At 46.1% G+C, this 20,991-nt stretch overlaps 1 protein-coding gene across 7 annotated transcripts in view; it reads right to left on the bottom strand.

The window, feature by feature from the left end:
- The window catches only part of Cadps (calcium-dependent secretion activator 1), a 130,908-nt gene that overhangs the window by 81,756 nt on the left and 28,161 nt on the right, over positions 1-20,991 (bottom strand). For 6 of the 7 annotated variants that reach the window (XM_084578598.1, XM_084578592.1, XM_084578593.1 and 3 more), the window contains exons 5-10: positions 13,103-13,204; positions 11,214-11,304; positions 7,361-7,801; positions 3,322-3,430; positions 2,696-2,887; positions 1,831-1,967 (exon numbers count right to left, since the gene is read on the bottom strand). In XM_084578598.1, the coding sequence (XP_084434724.1) occupies positions 1,831-1,967; positions 2,696-2,887; positions 3,322-3,430; positions 7,361-7,801; positions 11,214-11,304; positions 13,103-13,204 (1,072 nt within the window). The remainder of the gene's footprint in view (positions 1-1,830; positions 1,968-2,695; positions 2,888-3,321; positions 3,431-7,360; positions 7,802-11,213; positions 11,305-13,102; positions 13,205-20,991) is intronic. The other variant, XM_084578597.1, reaches the window with a different exon arrangement.

Below are 20,991 nucleotides of genomic sequence, written 5' to 3'. Positions count from 1 at the left end.
ACGTGCGGTTAACTTTCATGCCTGCCTTTCTTTTTCTATAAGATCTTTATGCCTGTAGGACTGATCCCACTGCTTACACAAGCATCATATCTGTCAACTTCTGCAAGTGCAGGTTACAAGATTAAGATGTTCAGCTGGTAGGCAAACCTTGAGGGGCCCATTGACAAGGTACCAGTCAACACCCATGTCAGTCTATAATGTCACACACTCACAAAGTTTGACAGGCTACCACCGTGAGATCGAGCTAAGGTGTGACCACACAGCACGCGATCATTTAAATAATTTCTCTCAAAGTTTAAACTGCATTTGATGCAGTTCATGCCCCTGTGAAGAGCATTCAACAGCAGGCATGACATTTGAAGGGTCCTTCACCGAGAAATAGTGCAGTTGCATATTTTCAGTTTAATTACACTGGGTTTAGCTATGCAGCAATGGTAGCCAGGCCCCATACCAGTCAGCAAACTGAGTACAGTTTAGTGCAGTTCTGGACACCGACTAGCATAGGGGCAGACCGCTGCCACATGGGAAAAAAAGAAACACATGTGAACACAATCTGGTCGCGCCAAGCAAAGCTGCAAATCATTCCGTGTATGTGCACGCAACCTGCAAGACCCTTCCACAGCTCTGTTTGCCTTGTATTCGACCCGAGTGATGTAGTGCTCAGGATGATTACAATCAGATCGTTGTGCCTTTTGCAATGAGTGGGTAGAATGAGATGAAGAAGTCGGCTACACAGTATGAAAGAGCACTGAAGAAGGGTAGAGGCGGAGCCTCAGCTCACAAGCCTCACAAGCTGAGCCAACGTTTCGGCAAGAGGACTTCATCGCCCAGATGGAGCAAGTCTCCTTGTCGGGCAGTAGAAACATCCCATAGAGTAGCACTATTTTCCTATCGGTTAATATGTTCCCGGATGACAAGATTTCCCAGATTCCATGTTAAAAGTTTCAACAAAATGGGCCGCCATAATACATTCGATGATCGACTGGACATGTGCTTATGTGTGAGGGGGCCCAACTTGGGAACTGACGACATGAAAAACTAAACAGCGGCATTCACCCAGCAACTGTTGCTTTTCTGCAATGCCTAGGTGCAAAGGGGTGAAGCATCAAAAAATGCCAACGAGCCAACATATGAGCCGACCGTCCCTGGGGAAACACTACTTCGTGAGGAGAAACGTGGTGGCTTCTCTGCAGTGCATCAGGGCCTAGGGGTGAACCATTTGATAACTATTCGCTTACATTCGAAAGGGCCGGGCCGCAGCACGAGAAAAAATGCAGCAACTGCAAGCCATTGCGATGGCTTCTCCGCGTCCGTTGGCTTCTCTGCCGTTGCTAATCTCTTTGTGCATTCCTATTTAAATGGCTCATAATTCACTTTTCCCTACATCAAAATTTAACAAACTGTAAAATGACTAATATTGCATTAATCAAAGAAAGTAGTTCTTACATTGCATTCCTTATACTGTGTACTATCTAGCCACAAGTTACTATAGTTTTCTGATTAGCTGTTTTTCCTTTATAGTTACTGTAACAAACAAGTGAAAATGTTGAATATATTTTGAAAACTAATTAACATATCAGAAATATAATTACACATTTGAAATCAACATAAAAATACTGGTTAAGACTGAGCATTTTCATTGCCTTTAGTCTAAGACTAAAACCAGGGTTAGTTGTTAGTCTAAAATGAAACCAGGGTCAGTTACTCTAGGAGCAAAAGCAGCCCAACAGGGGGTGGGCAGGATGCCGGAAAAAACAGACAGAACCAGGATTATTTGTGGTGGCAGAGAGCACACAGGCAGCGAATGTTAGAAAAGCAAACAGTGCCAACCAGGGAGCAGTAAGGGTCGGCGAGCCGATAGTCGAGGGTTAGTGTTTGCAGCATGCGGAACAGCATGTGGTGGTCAAAGCGGTTTGGGTCAGCCGAGATGAACTCATCCATCCCGTGCTTCCGGGCACGCTCCGTGTCTGCAAAGTCAGAGGATATATGCATGTAGCGTACTGCTGCCGTTTTCTACCTTGGGCCGAGCATGCAACCCAAAGCACCATACATTTTACATATTCAAATACTTTCCCACAGCCTACAAATCCGTAAGAGCTCAAAGTGAGCACCATGATAAAACGCTTGTTCTTAACACAACTAACACAATTCAATGCGGTGGCGAAAAGATTTGGCATTAAATGGAAAACCCACATCCAGTTTACGCCACACCCGTTTGGACATGTCCCGTCAATTCAAGAGTACAGGGTCAGTATACAGCTCTAGTATGGAAGTATAAGGCATGTTAATCGTGTTAATCAAGCGTGCGGCGTTTATGCTTTGCATGCATAGTACGGGATATGGTGATGTTAACGGGTTCCCGATATTGTCATGTATTTAATATTTTATTCTCCTCCAGAAATGTTCTTTCCGGGCCAATGGCGTTAAAAAGCAGCGGTGATACTTGGCAGCGAGAATGAGGGTTCGCCAGATCTTTACACTGTGAATTTTCAGAGTTAAACAACTTTCGTTCACATGGTCCAATTTCAACAATTCACAATGCACTTGTTTCTGGAATGCATGAGGAATCCCTTTAACCCCAATAACTGCTGGAAGAAAAGAAAACATCGCGTTGGCATTCTAAGCTGCCTTAGAGTCGGGAGCTGTGACAGGTAGACAGGTGGCGGGCGAAGGAGGAGGGAAAAGCGAGACTTGCCGCCCTGCATGCGGGAGATCGTGGAGTTCTTGCTGGCCAGAGGCTGCACGAGGGGGGTGGGCTTGTGTGACTGGCCCGTCGCCCGGTACATGGCCATGACCCACAGATGACACTCGTTCTCGTCCTCACTCGCAAAGGCCACGCTGTCGCCCTCCTTCACCGCGTTGAAAAAGAAGCGCCCGCCCTCCATCTCTGCGGGCAGGAACAACGCATAATGCATGCGCAACGCACGCTTGTGTTACAAGGGTCGGCAAAGGGAGGGCTTCAAAGAGCTAACTTCACTATCACAACAGAGCAGCCCAATAACAAAGAAACTCATAGCAATAAGAGACGAAAAGGCAGAGAAGGCCAGGATGACAGCGTAGACTCAACTGAGCACAGGCTTCAGCGCACTGGCAACGAAGCAGGCTTTATCAAGCATTTGATCCCCGCATGAACATACGGTTAAGAAGTGAAGACTGACAACGTCCTAATATTTTCTTCATAATGATGCGATTGCTGCGGCAATGCTGTAAAAACTTGGTCAGGAAACATGAATTACATATCCCAATCAGATGAATAGAAACACCGAATGTTCCAAGGTTCACTCGTTAGCACGCTCAGAGAAAGAGAGGCACCTTCCCTACCTGTGAGTGTTTCTGTGTAGTCCACCGTGTATCCGTCCAGCTGCAGCAGTTCGGTGGGTACTGAGGTCTTTTCCCTGAAGCTGCACATGGCGAACGTGTACTGCGACACCTGCACCACACGCAAACACATGGCCGTCCAATTAGTGGCGCCTGCAATTGGCACTCACAGACCTGCTTCAACCCGTGAAACTTCTCAAGCTGCTTTTCCTCACTTTTATTTATTTTTTTTTTAAAGTCTTGCCAGCCACTCTCAAATATTCCATGACTACGTCTGTAAAACAACCCGGTATGTGTTAAACATATGCCACATTCAAACCAAACAACAGGACCAAATTTCACGGGGTGCACTCAAGTCACCTTATAACTCGTTATAACGAACAGTTAAAAAATAAAAAAATAGTTCGCTCTATCCATAATTCGTAATATAAAATTTCGTAGAAGATCCATGCAAGAGCAGCAAAATTCAATCAGAGAAGGCACAGCAACTCGGAGGGTGCCTTCTTGGGTCACGTCCGTTTATTTAAGCGTGAAGAACTGCGTTATCGCGGCCTGCTTTTTTTGTGTTGATCGCGTTCCGTATCACTCCCTGTTCCACAGTTTGCAAACGCTCAACAAGGGCAAACCCACTGCTCTCAATAGCACTGTAGTGGCGGCGCAGTAAATCCAATGCAGCAAGTGCTTCTTGTGAAGTCGGAATGTTCTCATCGTTTGCACGGTCAGCCTGAGCTTCGTCTGAGGGATGTTCAGAAAAGTCCACAGTGATTTCGGCGTCCGTCAGTACAGCCGTGGTCGCCGTGACGTCATCGCCGCCTACAAAGTCCTCTACAATCATCGTTGCGGGCATGTCACCTCATGTCAGAAACTCGCGGAGCTCTGCTTCTGCTTCGTCCCCATCGTCACTTGATGCGCGGGCCTTTGCTGGAACAAAAGCTGCGTGCCGAAAGCAGCTGGCAATCGTTTCGCCTTTCACGCTGTCCCATGCCGCTTTGATGCTCCCAGCAAGTCGATCTTCAAGTCCTGCTTCATAAGAAGCTTCACGAGAAGAGTGTCAATCAGTCTCCTCTTGTAAACTGCCTTTATCTTGAGCTTGGTCTTTAACGTCAGTTCTGCTCTTTTTTTCACGTTCACCGCCATCACAGCACTACGCACACCCGCGCACCACACTCGACACGACGACCGACGTAGCCTCCGCCGAACGCTATGATGGCCACGCCGCTGCTAACACTAAAACCAAAAAACGCGAATGGCGCAAAAACCGAAAGAGCAAGTTGTTTCCTTCCTCCATCCAAAAAGGCAAAACACAACATTCGATCGTGCCGCTGCAGCCGCTGCTGAAGCAGCGCTGTCGGCGATTGTGAGATGCAAACGATCTCTTATGGCCTCCGAGATCCCCTCCGTGCGCACAAACAGGCATGCGGGGGTAATCTTGGAGGCCATAGATTTCTTCGGCTGTCAACTCCCAATGCCGTCATGGCATCTGTGGCGCTGTCAACGCCTGCGAGGTAATCCTGAACATTTGCTGCGCCGCACAACACACATGTAGTGCAACGAAGCCTGCCTCCTGCTATTAAAGTGAGGTAGTGCTTGGTGTCGCGAAGTTCGTAATATCCGTTTTATGCCAAACCACGTTCGCTATGGGAAGTTAAAAATACATGTGTTTGACAAAAATATTTCGGAAGAGTTCGCTATATTCAATAATTCGTTATATGCGTGTTCGTTATATTGAGGTTTGACTGTATGCGGTAATGCGAAAGCACACAGGGGCGTCTTCTGCTGGCTTTGATTGGCTTATGTGGATTCTGGATTGCATTGTAAAGGCCCCAATATAGTTAGACGTAACGCACGCACGCATGCACGCTGGCCTCCGTGGCGTCACGTCGACGAAAAACCGAGGTCTATAGTCCAACGTCACGGCTTGATGGACGTAGCGATCGTGAGCTGACGCGGTCCAACGTCGCCGACGCGCAAATAGAATCTCGCCAATTTCTCACCGGCCGCGCCGACCACGCATCCCAGCATTCCTCACGTGCAGTGAAGGTGGCGGCTTGCTATGTAGACAGCAACCGCGCGGGTTTCAGACACTGTTGCAGAAAAGCTGCTAGAAGGCATGATACCAAGCGGATTGACTACAGAGACGTTCAGAAGAAAAAAAAAAAATGCCTGAGATGCAATCTGTCAGCAGTATGGCCGGGCACAACTGTGAGTTCTTCGCCTCAGTGCGTGTGCCATATCCATTTTAATTCAGTCCTCTAGGAGGTGTAACGATGGTGGTGTTTCACTTATTTGCAGTATATTTAGTGGAAGAATACCAGAAACTGCAGAAGTGGCTTCGCATAGAGTTGTGACCGGAATCGAAAGCCGTACTCGATTTGGCCCCACGGAACGTCAGCGGCTCAACAAACAGGGAATTTGCGAAATTGATGGAATTCTACAAGAACTGCAGCCGACCGTGAAAGGGATCCTCATTACTGTGCAACCTCTAACTCTTCTGTAATCGTAGATACTTAAATTATGATTAGTTTTCAGTAAAACATGCACGTACACAATCATCGTTTTGTCCCTAGCCGTCGTCGACGCGGGTAGGCTGTTGCTGGGCTGGACGTCCTCGCGGCTGGCTGTAGATGCTTTGTGCCATTTGAACATTCGCAATAAACATATCACATCATTGCCTTGATCGCAACAGTAATTAGTGCCTCGATAGGCAGCCAGTTCCTCCCTGCAGGTGCCCTGTCGTCTGCTCGAAAACGTACAAGACCTCGAGGGCGTCTTGTGCGCATGCATGCCAGCCGCGCCGGACTGTAGAAGCAGCAGCTTTTTGACGCGCCTGTCGTTGCTGACGTATTGTGGCCGACGTCGCCGGCTCTGCCAGTCGCGTCGAAAACATCAGACTATATTGGGGCCTTAATATAGCTATTAAGGCATTATAGCCAATAATCAAAACTGGGTTTGGTACTGGCTTGTTATACGGATTTTGTACTGAATTTTTGGCCATGACTTGAATTCAGGCTATGACTAATGTGGCTAGTCATTATGAGGTGTCATTAAGGCCTTATAAATGACACCTCATAGTCAAGTAATCCTGACTGGTCTCAATATTTCGTCTTTTTTGGTTTGTCATGTGGATTGTGTTGGATTGGCTTTGGATCTGTCTTTTTGTCACGCATTCCGCGGACAGTCAGTTTCTACACACACCAAGTGATGAGGCAAGAAATTCTTTTGCAGTAAGAAATTTGTTTCTGTAAACTACGTACAGGGTACATGACCCCCCTACAGAATGAGCTGCTCCAACTAATGTTACTGTATCCCACAGGCTGTGAAGCTGTGTACCTGAGTGGCCCCCTTAGTGCAGGGGAAATAGAAAACATTGCCATAAGACCGCTCTGTACTTCATTCTCGGCCCGCATCAGCTTTTGCTCGGAGGTCTCTAATAAGTGTTCACAATAATTTCACATAAATGTATCAAGAATGTTCTAGACAACCACACTCCATCCAGGAGATACTCAGTAAATGTGCTCTGAGGAGCAAAAGAAGTATTTCTGACACACTGTTTTAATTAGTCTGCATGGCAGGGCCCCTTCTAGAAGGAGGCACATTTAAAAGGGAAAATATTAATATAGCAAACACTGTTCGTCTTGTTTATTTAAAAATGCAGATGGCACTTGCAAACAAAATTAAACTCACAGGCTCCGTGGGTCGTACTTTGACTCGATCCCTCGCACGAATGGACCAGTGCGAGCCCGCCCTTGTTCGAATTAGCGACTGTCCGAAGCCATAGACTTACATGGGCGTCGGGGGGGACCGTGCTCTTGGTTTGAAATTTATGCACTAAAGCGGTCGAATGAATGAGCTTTTACTGTAGCCAAGGACTGGAATATTCGGCCGCGTTTGAATATTCAAGGATTGCCACTGCATTCATGAATTTTCTTATATTTGTAGAACTCAAAACATTCACACACCCCCTAGTCGTTTCCATTCACGACCCCTCAATCTTTAACTGCGAAGATTTCGCTTGGCAGTGACCAGAGGAGGAGAGCCTGACCTGGACCAGTACGAAGTATCGCTTCTTCCACTTCTTCCAGACCTGCTTGCCCTGGGCGTACAGGTAGCCACAGTGCTTCATGTTCTGCGGCTTGTCCATGCGCAGGGCAATCTTGATGCGCAGGTCCTGGTCTGGTGCGTTCTTGGGCACCACCATGCGGTACCACTCGGGAGCTTTGGAGCTGAGTGGGTTGGGGTGCAGCAGTACCTTGCCCAGCTCCTTGTCGTCCAGCGAGAGCAGGCCGGGGCTCTCCGTGTAAAGTTTCACCTTGACCAAGGGCAGGGGCTGGGCTGTAGTGAAGTCGCCTTGCGTGTCCCACATGGGCTTGGATGCCTCCGCATGGTCCGTCTGCAGCTTCTCGCCCCCCTCCACCTCCATGGTGCAGTAGACAATGCGGTTGGGTGCCAGCGACTTGAGCCCCTTCACCTCCATCACCACCACCTGCACCGCATTACACGGAACGCTCTTTATTCCCAAAACCCCACAACACACTCACTAAACTAGCATGCAAAACCCACGTTGCGCACGTGTCTGCAGATGCAGCAATACTACATGCACCCTACATTATACTCCTCCTTGTCTTGCGGGTTGCACAAGGCTTACGGTATATGCTCGCATAATGAATCCACTTTTTTTTTTTTCATGAAAAAAATGATATCATATGGGGGACAAAGTTTCACTAGGCAGGGAAAAATTTAAGCATTTTTTTCTTTTTGCCCGAGACACAATTTCATTACAATCAAACTCGCTGATAGCAAAATAGAAGTGTCAAGGAAATGTCATTGTTAAATGAATAATTGTTACAACTGGGGTATGCAAAAAGAGAAAAAGGAAATCACAATCTTTAGGCCCTTACTGACAGGAAAGTAGCCACAGTACACACAACATTCGTGTGCATGGTCACAAACAGTTTCCACTTCCACAGCACTGGGTCGATTTGTCGTTTGGCTCCATCAGCTTCTCATGCATGCACACTCTCATTGTGATCATGGTTTGGCTTGTGCGCTTGTAGCATTTCTGTGCTTTTCTCTTTTAAGGCTAATTCTCAGTGACCAGATTTGATTGTTGCAACCAATAATGCACTATCACAGAGTTGTTATAAGCAGCTTATTTCACAATACAAAACATGAAAAATTTGGCGCCGCCAGGGAAGTCCATTGATATATCCGATATGCTGCTCTAACCAGTGTTTTTATAAGCAGATCTGAGTGTACATCCATTGTGTTCTGATCATCTATTCACCTAGTCAATTGTTAATAAAAGCACACAGTCAGCTGTGATCATGATGCCAGCTTTTAGCACTGTTTGCTTCGAAAAGTGAGTACATTCGATTTTCAGTCCCGGGTAGTGCCAGACTACTTGCTGATAAGAGTCCGGCATTCATTTTTTCTCGGGCAGCCCAGAAGCTGCGCCCACCAGTACAGCTCCTGAGAAAGTAGTGCTGTGCCGGCAGCCAGAATGAAGACTCTGTATGCATTCCGAGTACTTTTTGTGCTCCTGCAGATGATATCATGTGTTAAGCAATGCCAAAAGCTCCGCAACTGATCTCTAAGCAGCTGTAAGACATTTGAACCTTGCGCATTCGTATTCTTGTCTTCAATTTTACTACAACAGAAGCATCCAGAGCCACGAGCATGGATTGTTTGTTCGTGCTGTCCAGAAGTTTTTCCCTGTTCTGCGCGATCTTCTCTGCGCACAGGCCTGAAAGTGTAACAAACAAACCACTGTGTGCTGGAGCAGCTAATGCTTGTTGTAAATGCTTTTGATGCTTTCGTCTGCTTTCGAGTGCAGTGCACTGGGCCCTTGATTTCAAGAACTTCGCCAGCAGCAACAGCAAGCGAACCCTGCAGCCAAACTGAGTTCTGTGAAATGCTTCGCAATCAAACATGTCACACTCCGTTCATGAAAAACCGAGATTGACTCGCGCCTCTGCTTTTGTATTACATGTACGCAAAGAGATAAACATGCGTGAGGTGTTACTGTGAAAGAACTGAGTCGTGGTCACTTAATGGTTGGCATATGTCTGATAAAAGCAAGCAATGGAGGGAGCTCGCAAAGTCAAGTGACCATCATGATACAGTAAAACCTCGTTAATTCGAACTTACGGTTAATTCGAACTGACGCTCGGGTCCTGGCATGGCCCTATGTATTTCAATAGGAGAAAATGCCCGATAATTCGAACATGCCAGTATCCACAACGGTTAATTCAAACTAGGAGCCCGTGGCTCACACAGCTCCTCGCAGATAGAAGTCGGCCCATACCGTGTACAATGCGCAGAAAGCTTACTAAAGATGCAAAAAACAATCTTTAAAATCTGCCCGCACGTGCGAGACGAGGTGCGCACTCGAAAGTCACAGCGAGCATTCCGATGCATGCCGTAGCAGGTTTTCGCTGCCAGGTGCCGCCAAGCCATGGCAGGTTTTGGCTGCACCGCGGTTGCTGGGTGCGCTTTTGACAAGCCTTTTTTCTTTTTGTCCTGCTTTCACGTGTGCACAACGCAGTTGTCGGTGTCGTGCATTTGTTCGTGCCGTGGTGGTCCAAGTTTTACCATTTTCGTTGCCTCACCGCTTTGCCAGCGACGACTCATCGGTTGTGACAGCCATGGCAAACCGCGGTAAATACACGTCCGTGGTGCTCGACCGTGGCTACGCGGCTTTGTCAAAGGGTGTCGCCTCTGAAGCCTACATTGACGTTGACATCAATGTCACATCAATGTCACAATGTCAACTATGTTGACATTGTTTGCGGTGTGGAGACGTCTGGGCCCTTGAGTGATGAGGATATAATCGCGGCTGCATGTGCTCCACAGGGTTCACAGGTGGCGAACACGGCTGAAAGCGATGAAGAGTCCGACGAAGGCGACGATCCGGTGCCACCCCCTAGTGCATGTGAAGTAGCGTCGGCGCTCAATCTCGCTGCACGATACTTCTCCGCCGATGAGAATTCGGATCCTGCGCTGGAACTCTTGGCCAAGCTGCAGTCGATGCTTGTGGAGTCGCGGCACAAGAAACGCAAGCAAGCGCACTTTACCGATTATTTTTCCATGTAAATAAACATGTTTTGAAGCTCGCTACTCACGCGAATGCATTCCGGTTCTTGTTTGCGGCGCATGACTAACAGATTAGTCCCATTCATTCGCCGTTGCGGCTCAATTGCAAAAATTATCGGAACTGCCCTCCGTAAACGTGCAGTAGCGCCTAGCCCTCTTTACTCATGGTAATGAGTCAGCATGTGGGCTCGGCCAGCACGGTGGGCCACGATGGCGCTCATTCCAGTGCCCGACTGTTAATTCGAACTCCGCTTAATTCGAGCAATTGTCTCGGCCCCTTCGAGTTTGAATTAACGAGCTTTTACTGTACTTCCCGTCAGAGCGGAAGCCGAGAACTGCCAGCAAGTAGTCCGGGACTGCAAAAATCAAACGTACCCCGTGTTTGCTATCCCGTGTTCCAATAATACTGTGGAAATGAACGACATTCACACCAATTGCGGCATAATTAAGCAAGCATACTGAACACCAGGCTTCGTTGATGCTAACACTGCACAGCATCTTGGTGTGCTGCCAAGGAATACATTGTGGACTGCTACAACGATGGTGCGAAACTGTGGATGTGCTAGGTAACATCTAACGTCTTTTACTTAAAAGTCAATTACCAGCAACTTAAGGGGGGTGAGTGTTCATTATGCGAGTGGGACTGTTACTAGAGCAAGTACAGAGCAATATAAACACGGTACAGTATGAAGTACGAAAAATGTCCGCAGTAGTACTACAAAGCACCCAAGCAGGCCACACAAAGGAGGGTAAACGAAGCGGGTCATGGACAAGTGAGAACACTAGGAGCAACAGCCGCTTACCTCCAGCGTGAAAGACAGCACAATGTCCAGTTTCGACAAGGTCGTCTCGGTATCCTCCGTGAGACCTTCCTTGGAAAGAGAGGCCTGGCTCCTGCGGAGAAAGAGTGCGCAGACAACCCCGTAGACGGCACAAGTTGGCCGGCATCCGCATCTGCGCAGGCTGCTGCATGGCATCAACAACGGGAATGGCACAACACGCCCACGGCCTCTCCCCAGGTCCAATGCCACAAGGGCCAAGCAAATGCGCAGCTGCTGCCAGCCAAGCACCAGCAATCTGGGAGCCTCACCGGGCCTCACCACTCTGCCGGCACACACGAGCGCCACTTGGTGCACACACTTTCGCACTCTTTCTCAGAACACAGCTAGCCCCAGGTATTGCAAACGCAGGCATGGAAGGAGTCCAGCATCACATTTTGGCCTAAGAGAATGAAGCTTGGCAAGAATAATGCGCTGCCTGTGATGACGAGATTCACATGTGCTCCCTCTTCAGTAGCACAACTGTCATGACACATGACACAAAGGGTGATTGCGACCATTCCTGTCACCTGATCCCGTTGTTTGACTGCCCTACTTTGTGAGCTAAGGGAAGCACAACCTCATCAAGGCCGTGGAGCCCTTATATATACAGGGGTCATGAACATGAACATGCCGATCGCATCTGTTTATCGGTGTTGACAGCTTGGCAATAGCCAGCTGCTTACTGGAGTTCGTCTCTTTTCCCGTCCTCGTTGAAGTAACGAGTGCCATTGGTAATTCTGGTAATCATTGAAGAAAGTAAAAAAATATCTATGGGCACTCCCCCCCTCCCCCCGAGGCCTGTATTACCCCACAGTGCATTGAAAGATGGGGCTGCATTGCCAGGAGATGGGTACAACATCCACTACACCCCTCCCCTATGAGAAGTGTGTTTTAAAGATGGCAAGCAGGCAAGGCTGCGATGCTGGATCTCCATTAGGCACCAAAGTCAGATGTCTCACAGTATTGCTCATGACTGCATCCAGAGTGCAAGCAATTCTGGCACAGGAAATCACTTTACCCTCAAGGAAAAGAAACAAACGTGTGTTGACCAAGTGGCACATGGCGGCAGATGCCGGGGAAAGAAAGCAGCCTGCAGTCCTGCCTCTGTTCTCAACAAAAATGAAAAAAAAAAAATAGAATAAAGAAAGCAATGCAACCTGTCTGCCAATGAAAGAAGAACACAGAAAAACAAGCTATTGCTCAGAAAAAGAAAGAAAGAAAACAACAAGCAAAGATCAAAACATGAACAAACTAAGGAGAAACTATTATAAAGCAAGCTTCTTTTAAAAACAAAAATGACCACGGTAGCATCTCTACTCAAACTGCAATCCACTACTGATAACTACGGCTTGCCTACATCACTACAGAACAAAACACTATTGCGTTAAAACAAGCTAGCACGAGTAGCACTAGGCAAACAAGCAGCCAACGCAAATCCACGATGCAATGTGCCCTCATATCAGACTATGTGGCAGTAACTCACAAAAGCCAGTTCCTGTGCTTTGAACCATCACAAAACACTCTGCCCAAATAATAATAATAAAAAAATAAATGTACCTAAAAGTAATAGGTCCTCAGGCTGCTGTTACAAGCCTTTCCGCCATGCCAAAACCTGAAGCCACCCATGTGCTTAACACTGAGTGCAGATCTTCCTTAGAATGCTGCTTACTCTCAAGATAAGCCCTGGTTGAATGTGGCAGAAACCTGACCTGAGGAAAACCCCAAGCCCCAGCAGAGGTCGTTCCGAGGAACTGGCTTTTGAACTTCCACAGTCAGAATGAGGCAGGGTGAAAAACGAAAATGCGGCGACAATAAAAGCAAGAGTGGGTGGCAAATGATGTAAAAAACGAAAAAAAGAAGGCCATGCGTACGTCGCAGCACATGCAAGCAGCACAGCGTCATAGACGAGCATCCACAGCGGCGCCTGGAGGTACTTGGCCAAGCAGTCACGCATCACTTCCGCCTGGGTCGTGCTGCACACAAGCAGGCAGGCATGCTGCACACATCAGGGGGCATTCACACAGGTTGGGGGATTATCAAGTGGCTTCAGGGTCACCTGGCTATCACAACTGTGACAACACGTATAGGCCTAAAAAATCTTCGGTGCAAATCCACTCATCCACAAATTTGCGATCCTGGCTTATATTTCTAAAACAGCTCGCACAGCTGACGCATATACTAGTGAGAAAGACCCATCTGAAATATCTTTCCCAGTTATTTCCTCGTAATACTAACCAATCAGTCCTATTCAGTGTGCCCTGAAGATTACTTAGCTCAATGTACGTGATCCACCTAATAAAGAGAAAAACAAGAAAAGCAAAGGCTGCCAAAGGCTAAGTAGCAGCACCAAACCTGTAATCAAACAAAATGTTTTGCCAATTGCTGCAAGGCGTCGCAGACCGCAAGGTCTCCAGTGACCGCTTATGTGGCAGGACGATTCATTTTTTCGCTTGGCTCTACCTTCCTGTTCTTTGTTTTGACTACCACTATTCTCTGTTCTGTAACATGAACCCCCATTAGCCAATGCTCTATGCAAGAGTCTCTAAGGTATCATGGATAAATAAACATTTTATGCAGCCTGCCAATGTTTAATTCACCTAAACCCAAGAGCTTGATATATGAACACATTGAGGCTGCAGTGACTGGGGTCTTGGTGCACTTTTTGAAATCAGCTGGGCCTCGTACCACGGGAGAAGTCTTTACTGTTTAAAACACTCCCAGGCGTCAAACTATCGGCCTAGTGTTGGTAATATGTTGGCACTGGACTTATCCTATGTTGGGCCATCTATTGCCAATCCAGTACCACTACTGGGCCAATTTATTGTGCAGTCTGGGCTGCCTTGCGGCCAGACTGGTGACGTGAGCACTTTTAAAAGAGAGAACCCAATACACAATTAAAACTCAAGCAAAAAATATATTGCGACCTAAAGCACTATCTGCTCTGCCCTCAGCCAGGAGTGTGGGCTGCCCATCCAGGGCTGCAGCTGCCCAATAATCAGACTGACCATGCCCAGGCAGCCAAGATGCACGGCAGGTCGCCCATGGCATGCTTCAAACCTCAGGTCTGTCACAATGCAGGCATGCCCTGGCTGCTCGTGTTGTGTGTGTGTGACAGTCTCGCACGTGAGTCGCACTGTGATGGGGGGTGATAGTTACGACAGGTCTCGCATATCGAGAGAACAGGCACGTTCGTGGCTGATATCAACACATCAGCTGGAAACAACAGTGAGGTGGCTTGCAGATCCACGCGTAAGCAAACTGCGTAAAACTGTGCTCGAGTCTAGTAAGCACAAGTTTGTGTAAGAGGGAAGACGGGGAGGGGGGAATGAGTGGAGCAGATGTGGTGTGCCATGGTAAGTGTCCATGTGGGTCTGTATTTTCACGGGGTCCTTCCTTCTCTTCCTGTGGCGATGGTGTCTCAAGGTCAAGCAGGCACAGCCAACGAGGCATTCATGGGCAGCACGCACAGAAGGACATGTGTGTCGGTGTGGGCACGTCCTGTCTGGCGCTCATGCAACTGGGGAGGGGCGGGGTGAGGGAGGGAGGGGTGGGGGAGAGAACTCTCAGAAAGATTCTACCTGCCTCAGGACTGAAGACCTTCGACGACTGTTCGTGTGTTTTGAGGGGTGGTGGGGGAGGTCGATCGACAAACAGAGGTGGGAAGAAAAAAGAAAGGAAAGCAACCGTGGAGAAAAAAGAGAAGAGAGAATGTATCAGAATGTGTACAGTAATGTCGCGTGCCGTTCCGCACGTGTGCGGCACGCTGTGCGGATTATTGACATCGTCACACGAACTAAGCGAAGAAACTAAGCAATGCAAGTGGAAAGAATAAGGACATGTTCAAAGAACCACAGCAGGAAGAAATGCAAAGAAACATTCTTTTCAAAACTACAAATTACAAATTCAGCAAAAAAAAGGAATCAAAATTTTTTATCTTTCATACTTATTTCTCTTTATTGATGTGCAGTGGGAGCTTGGTAAACATGAAAATGATGTGGAGTGGAGCTTCTGAGACAGGTGAGAGATGCATTGCACATGACGTGTAAATTTTAGCAAATATATAAACAACAAAGCATGTCTCGTGAACTTGCTTACGCAGCTGTGGGGAGCTTTTACTCAACACCAGCTGCAGCCCCGACCCTCTCTGTATGAGCAAAAGTAAGTTCGTATAATAATATCACTATGTCGCTGCAATCTTTTACTAGTCCTTTCAGCTGTCTTAGTGAATGCGCTCATATCTGGCAATTTCTTTATACTACAGGTAGAAAAAAAGACATTGAAACAGTGCTACATAAGCATCCGAAGAAGTTGCCTTGCTCTGTTCAGGAAAGAAAGCTAAATTAAAGAATTTCAAATCACGGAATATGTCAGGTGAATGCACCCTTCTCGGGACTACTGCGGTGACTGCATCAAATTACGATTACGAAGCAAGCTGCTTAGTGCCAATTTTGACCTCAACCAGGCAATTCTGCAATTCTTAGTCAGAAGAACAGAAAAAAAAAAAAAAAAAAACATTTCTAAAGTGATAATAATTCCTGAAAAAGAAAAAAATTCGAGGACACTTTGGCGACTAAAGTGATGAAAGGTGAAAGCCTGAGTGCTGCATTCTGCCACGCGACTGTTGCGCATGTAGCGATGAATGTTGCTACGAGTAAAGCGAGCGACTACTTTTTCACATTCTCCGAGTGCATTTATTCAGTGAATTCAGCTTGGCAGTTGTTCTATGTTTACTTTTGTGTGGTTGATTTTACCGGGTGTGCAGCATTATTCAGTGATTAATTAATTACTATTTAATAATCAGTAATTAGTAATATATTCGATTGGCATATGGTCATATAAGGCACACATTCGGGCATACTGTGGTGGTGCTCTGTGATTGGTCAAGACATCCATGACGTCACTCCGTTTTGACCAATAAGAGCCGCTGCAAAAGCGTGACACTTTTGCTGACTACAACGATGAGGCAATAAAAAAAAATCCTTTCCACTTGGCCTAACACTTGTTCAGACAAGCCAGTGGTGATTTTACGGGCTTACATTACATGAATACTTGGGATACTTGGCAAATGCACTGGTCGGCCTCAAAGCTGCACCAGATTACAAAACCAGAATTCCATGCAGTGGCACAAAAGTTAAGCGACAAAAAGAGTCTTGAAGGGCATTACTGCCATGGAAGTCTTCTCCGGCTGGCAGAAACAATACAGGTCCTCATATATTTTATCACAACAGGCTTGAAAACAAACCAAAAAGAGCAAAGAAATAAGTGTTACAGTGTTGACTGGGCTATCACTTACAGGAGACTCAATTTGTCAGTGAATACTGGCGTGCACGAAAAAATGGAGAGAACAAGTCACGAAGGCACCCCAACACACCCCCGTTCCACTCTTGTCACTTAAAAAACATCATATGATTGGGCGCAGCAAGCCCCTATGACATCATCGGGTAGGTTTGCGTGAGCGGATGTGTCGTCCTAATCAGCTGCAAGCGATCACCAGAAGCATCTTCCAAAACTTATTTGTAAATTATAGGCTCCATGCAGAGCTTTTAAATTTGGTTCGAATGCACACAAAAACCACCCCTATGGATTTACTGCACTAGAATATTACCGCAAGTACCGTTTTTAAGTCTCCTTATGCGCAGCAAGGTTACAGCATCGAGAGTTCTGTGCATATTTCCATTATGAACTCGTTATGTATTTCATTAGTACCATATTTTTAGCCCTTACTATCTGATTGGTAACTGTCTATCGAATCTGATGACATCATGATTACCACCAAGTTGTCCTAAATTCCCACTAAATTACGTTATCAGTCTTATCTACCTTATTCTATTATCATTATCGTACCATTCACAATGGCTACCGTATTAGTAGCCTTGTTAGCAATTATCTATCTAATCTGATGATGTCATATGACTATATTGTTGAAAATGACCCGAATTTTCCCTAAGTTATGTAATCAGTCTTATCCGACTATGTCGCCTCATTATCATGACTGCAACTAGTACCCTAAATTGTAATACTAGTATGCCCATTGTGCAGCTATGACTTGTCTCACTCTCATTAATGATCCTCCATTAACTGCCTGATTATCGTCATTTTCATCATTATCGTGTGACCCATGGGCCAAGAAATGCTTTTGCATTAAACGGCGTGGACGGCAGCGGCCTTATTAAATGCCTAACTTATGAATTTCAATTATATTATGGCAAAAAAGAAGATGCTTTGCTTCTTTTACTATATAACTGAGCTGATGACCTTTGCTAAGCACATGTCCTGTCCTCTCTTCTCTTTCGCGCCACAGTGGTGCAGTGGTTATGATAATACATTAAAAAACTGCTTCAAGAAAGTTGGATGTCAGAAGAAAAACAGATGCTGCGGGCTTGTCTGAAGTCTGGTTCAACAGTGAGACAATCTTTCCGAGCAGGCAATTTCTTTTCCTGTCCTCTTTCATGATGGCACTGCAATGAGCTCAAAGACCAGGATGGTGCAGCCATCACCAAATGCTCACCAGTGTCTCTGTCAGGTGTAAACCCGGAACATGAAAGCGCAGTACGAGTCTGCGGTTCAACTCAGCTTTCATGATGTCATTCGGCAAGTTCTGAACTGTCAAGGGATGGTGAAAATGCTGTTGAAGGTTACTGCAGGTTTACCAACATGACTGCAGCCAAACATTATTACCGACTTTTTATCTTCAAGTGATTATTAGGCTTTCATAAAATTTTGTTGCAAAAGATTAGTTCTCATAGAAGGGACTTCCCACAAACCTGTTCAGCATGTCACAACAATCGAGGTATTCTTGAGCAAGAAGACAACTTTTCCAATGATTGTCTCAAATTACACACAGCAAATGTGAAGCGAAGTTGCTCCTAGTTCATTTAAAGAGAATGCAAATCCTCTTCAGGTAAGGAAATAAGGCTGTGCGACATCACAAAAGGGTCTGCGTTTCTCCTCTTCTTCCAAATAAAATATACACTCTTGATATAAAGACCCGTTTGTATCAGATTATGCAAGCCTATTCTAACCAGCTTTGAGTGAATATGTCCAACAGATCCAATTAGATTCAAGCACACTGAGGAAGCAAGCTTGAAGTGCACGAAACGCCCTCTAAAATTGTACTTTCAATGCCGAACGCCCTTTTGAGCAAGAAAAGTTTCTGATATGTTCAGAGTGAAATAAAAAGTGTAACGAGGGAGTAAACACCTTCATAATTGTGGCAATACCAAAAAAAGAAAAGATCTGGATGGGAGAGTCAATGTGTGAGGAAAAAGAAAAAAGAAGACGCTAGTGACCAGAGCACAGTCCAAGCAGACACAGCGTTACGACAGTTCTGTGCATGACTCTAAAACGGTCAGTGCAGACATCTATACAAAGCATGTAAGAATGCAAGATGTATGTTACAGTACACAAGCTGGCCCACCATCTTGCAAAATATAGCAGGAGCAAGAGGGAGAAGAAAAAGAAGCATTTTAAAATCCACTCACTGTGTCGGGAAGGGAAATTTATAGGGTTGTGCAAACATTAGAAAGTTTTGAATATCGAACCGAACAGTGTGATATTCGATTCGGACGTTGAAACGAACAGCAGCATTAAAAAAAAACTAGATATTTTCGAACTATTGGAGAAAACCTTTCATAGTCTTGTGTTCAATCTGAGACCGCCGCGCGCTGGCCTGGATGTTGGCACATGGAGCATACACTAAGCGGAGGCCGCATCCAAAGCCTTGTCTTTGAAGCCTGCACTGCTTGGCACGTCATCCACACTAAAGGTTCGAAGGACGACAGAAAAGATAAGAATGCTCAACTGCCACCCCGGTCAAGGCAAGTGATCAGCCGGTGTTGGGTCTTGTAGCTGCTATGTCGCTGGAAACCAATTTCAAAGCAGGTGATTTCCTTCGGCGGTTGAAATTAGAGGAGCAAATAAATGCCATTTATTCAGGTACCCTGATCAGAAAGCCCGCAATGCAAAGTGTTTTGAGGCGGTTACAAAGTCTTTGCTGAAAAGAGGACTGCCATTTCCTTGCGCTCATGGTTCGAGGTAGGGGAACGTCTCCCCAGCATTTCTCCGCTACCTTGTTGCGCGGTTAAGCGCAAGTACTCGCCTCAAATGAATACTATTTAACCCTGCTCTCCGAGGACAGATGTACCTCAAGCCTTCGCGCAGCTGCATGTCAGAAGTGCGACAAGGTGTTCTCTCTCTCCTTGCGCCTCGCACTGGAACGTGCTGATGGCGTGCTTTGACCCACTGTAATGCCATGCTAAACTATTCTAGTAAACTGTAAACTTTATTTGGGCACATGCAGTGACCCTGTGGGTAATAAATGCACAGAACGCTGTATATCTTGCATGTTTTTGCGACGTGTGCATACTGCCGGAATCGCAGATACTACTTCCTCTGATTGGGAGGCCCCGTGCATGCATTGCAGTTACAGACAACTCAGACCAAAGCCTTGCAGTGTTACGAAGGTCCGATCAAGCGCGCAGTGCGGTCACATAACCACATGCGACACAAATCAGATCGGAGAAAGGAATTGCAGAGTGAAATTCGACATGGCCAAAATTTCAGTTACGCTTATACACTCAAGTCTGTGTGATGCGCAAGGCAGCAGTGGAGCGCAAGTTTTAATCATAAATCATGTCGAAAAAATAAGTCTGTGCCTTTTAGCAGCTTGTATAGAATCTCATGGTTAGCGCTTGAGACTATATGATCCTTAATTCACTTCGGTTTGTTACTGTTTGAAAATTACTTAATGAAAATATTTAGATATTCATTTTTATTTTTATTTCCTTAATGAATTCTACAAACGTCTTTCAGCAAGCGCTAATGATCAAACACTTTTTTTTTCCTTTTACCACTGCATTTCCTGTCGCAAACTATTCCTTTCGATTTGAAAACATCCTTTGAAATTATCTGAACAAAATTGCTATTTGCTTTGTATTAGCTTCGAACTGAAAATTCACTATTCACACGTGCGTAATTTATTTCAAACAAAGCCCAGCATGTGACAAGGTCGCTGCTTTTGCATTTTCTTTTATCCGTCCTGTGCTGCATAATGTGGTGACTGCAAAATCCCACAGCTGGCAAAGATTTTAACAGTCAAATTACGACCAAACATGAGAGGAATAAGGTTTTAAGTATACGCAGAGCATTCCTCAGCACCAGCAATACTGATGCAAAAAGAAAAAAAAAAAGATTAACATAGTCATCCTAAATGCGCACGCAAGAATTCACTGACATCTGGCATGAAAAAAATTCATATTGCATGGACTCTCGATTTCATGGCCCCCCTTTTATAATGTGTCCTATTCTGTCCACATATTGTAATTTCTGGATGCATTCACTCGAGGCAGCTCTCTGTATCATGCACTGTACACGTTTGGAAGTCTGGGCTGCGGAAGATTGTGCTTAGTCTAAGACTTGGAGCAATGCGAAAGACAGGAAAAGATGGCTGAGAAGCTCTAATCTGCTACACGGTGCAGACAGTGCATCATTTACGTTCACCGAATTCGAGAGACTGCAAAACGTTTAAGCTGTGGGTTGCACCCCAGAGGGAGCCACAGTTGTCGCTTTCACAATTCAGAGAGGAAAGCTCAGCTTCACAATCCAAAGAGTGCCACTGACGACCTTATTCCTTCTACTCTCACCCCTTGCACTTAATGAAGCAACTTACGCATGCAAAGGAGAAATTTTCCACAAACATTCCCGTGAGGTCAGACTCCCACTGAACCTTCTCAGGAAACAACAGATGAAAAAAAATTAGGTG

This window comes from Amblyomma maculatum, chromosome 9, assembly GCF_055883805.1.
Source record: "Amblyomma maculatum isolate TAMU_Amacu chromosome 9, ASM5588380v1, whole genome shotgun sequence".
Classification (NCBI taxonomy): domain Eukaryota; kingdom Metazoa; phylum Arthropoda; class Arachnida; order Ixodida; family Ixodidae; genus Amblyomma; species Amblyomma maculatum.
This window is presented reverse-complemented; position numbering and strand designations above follow the sequence as displayed.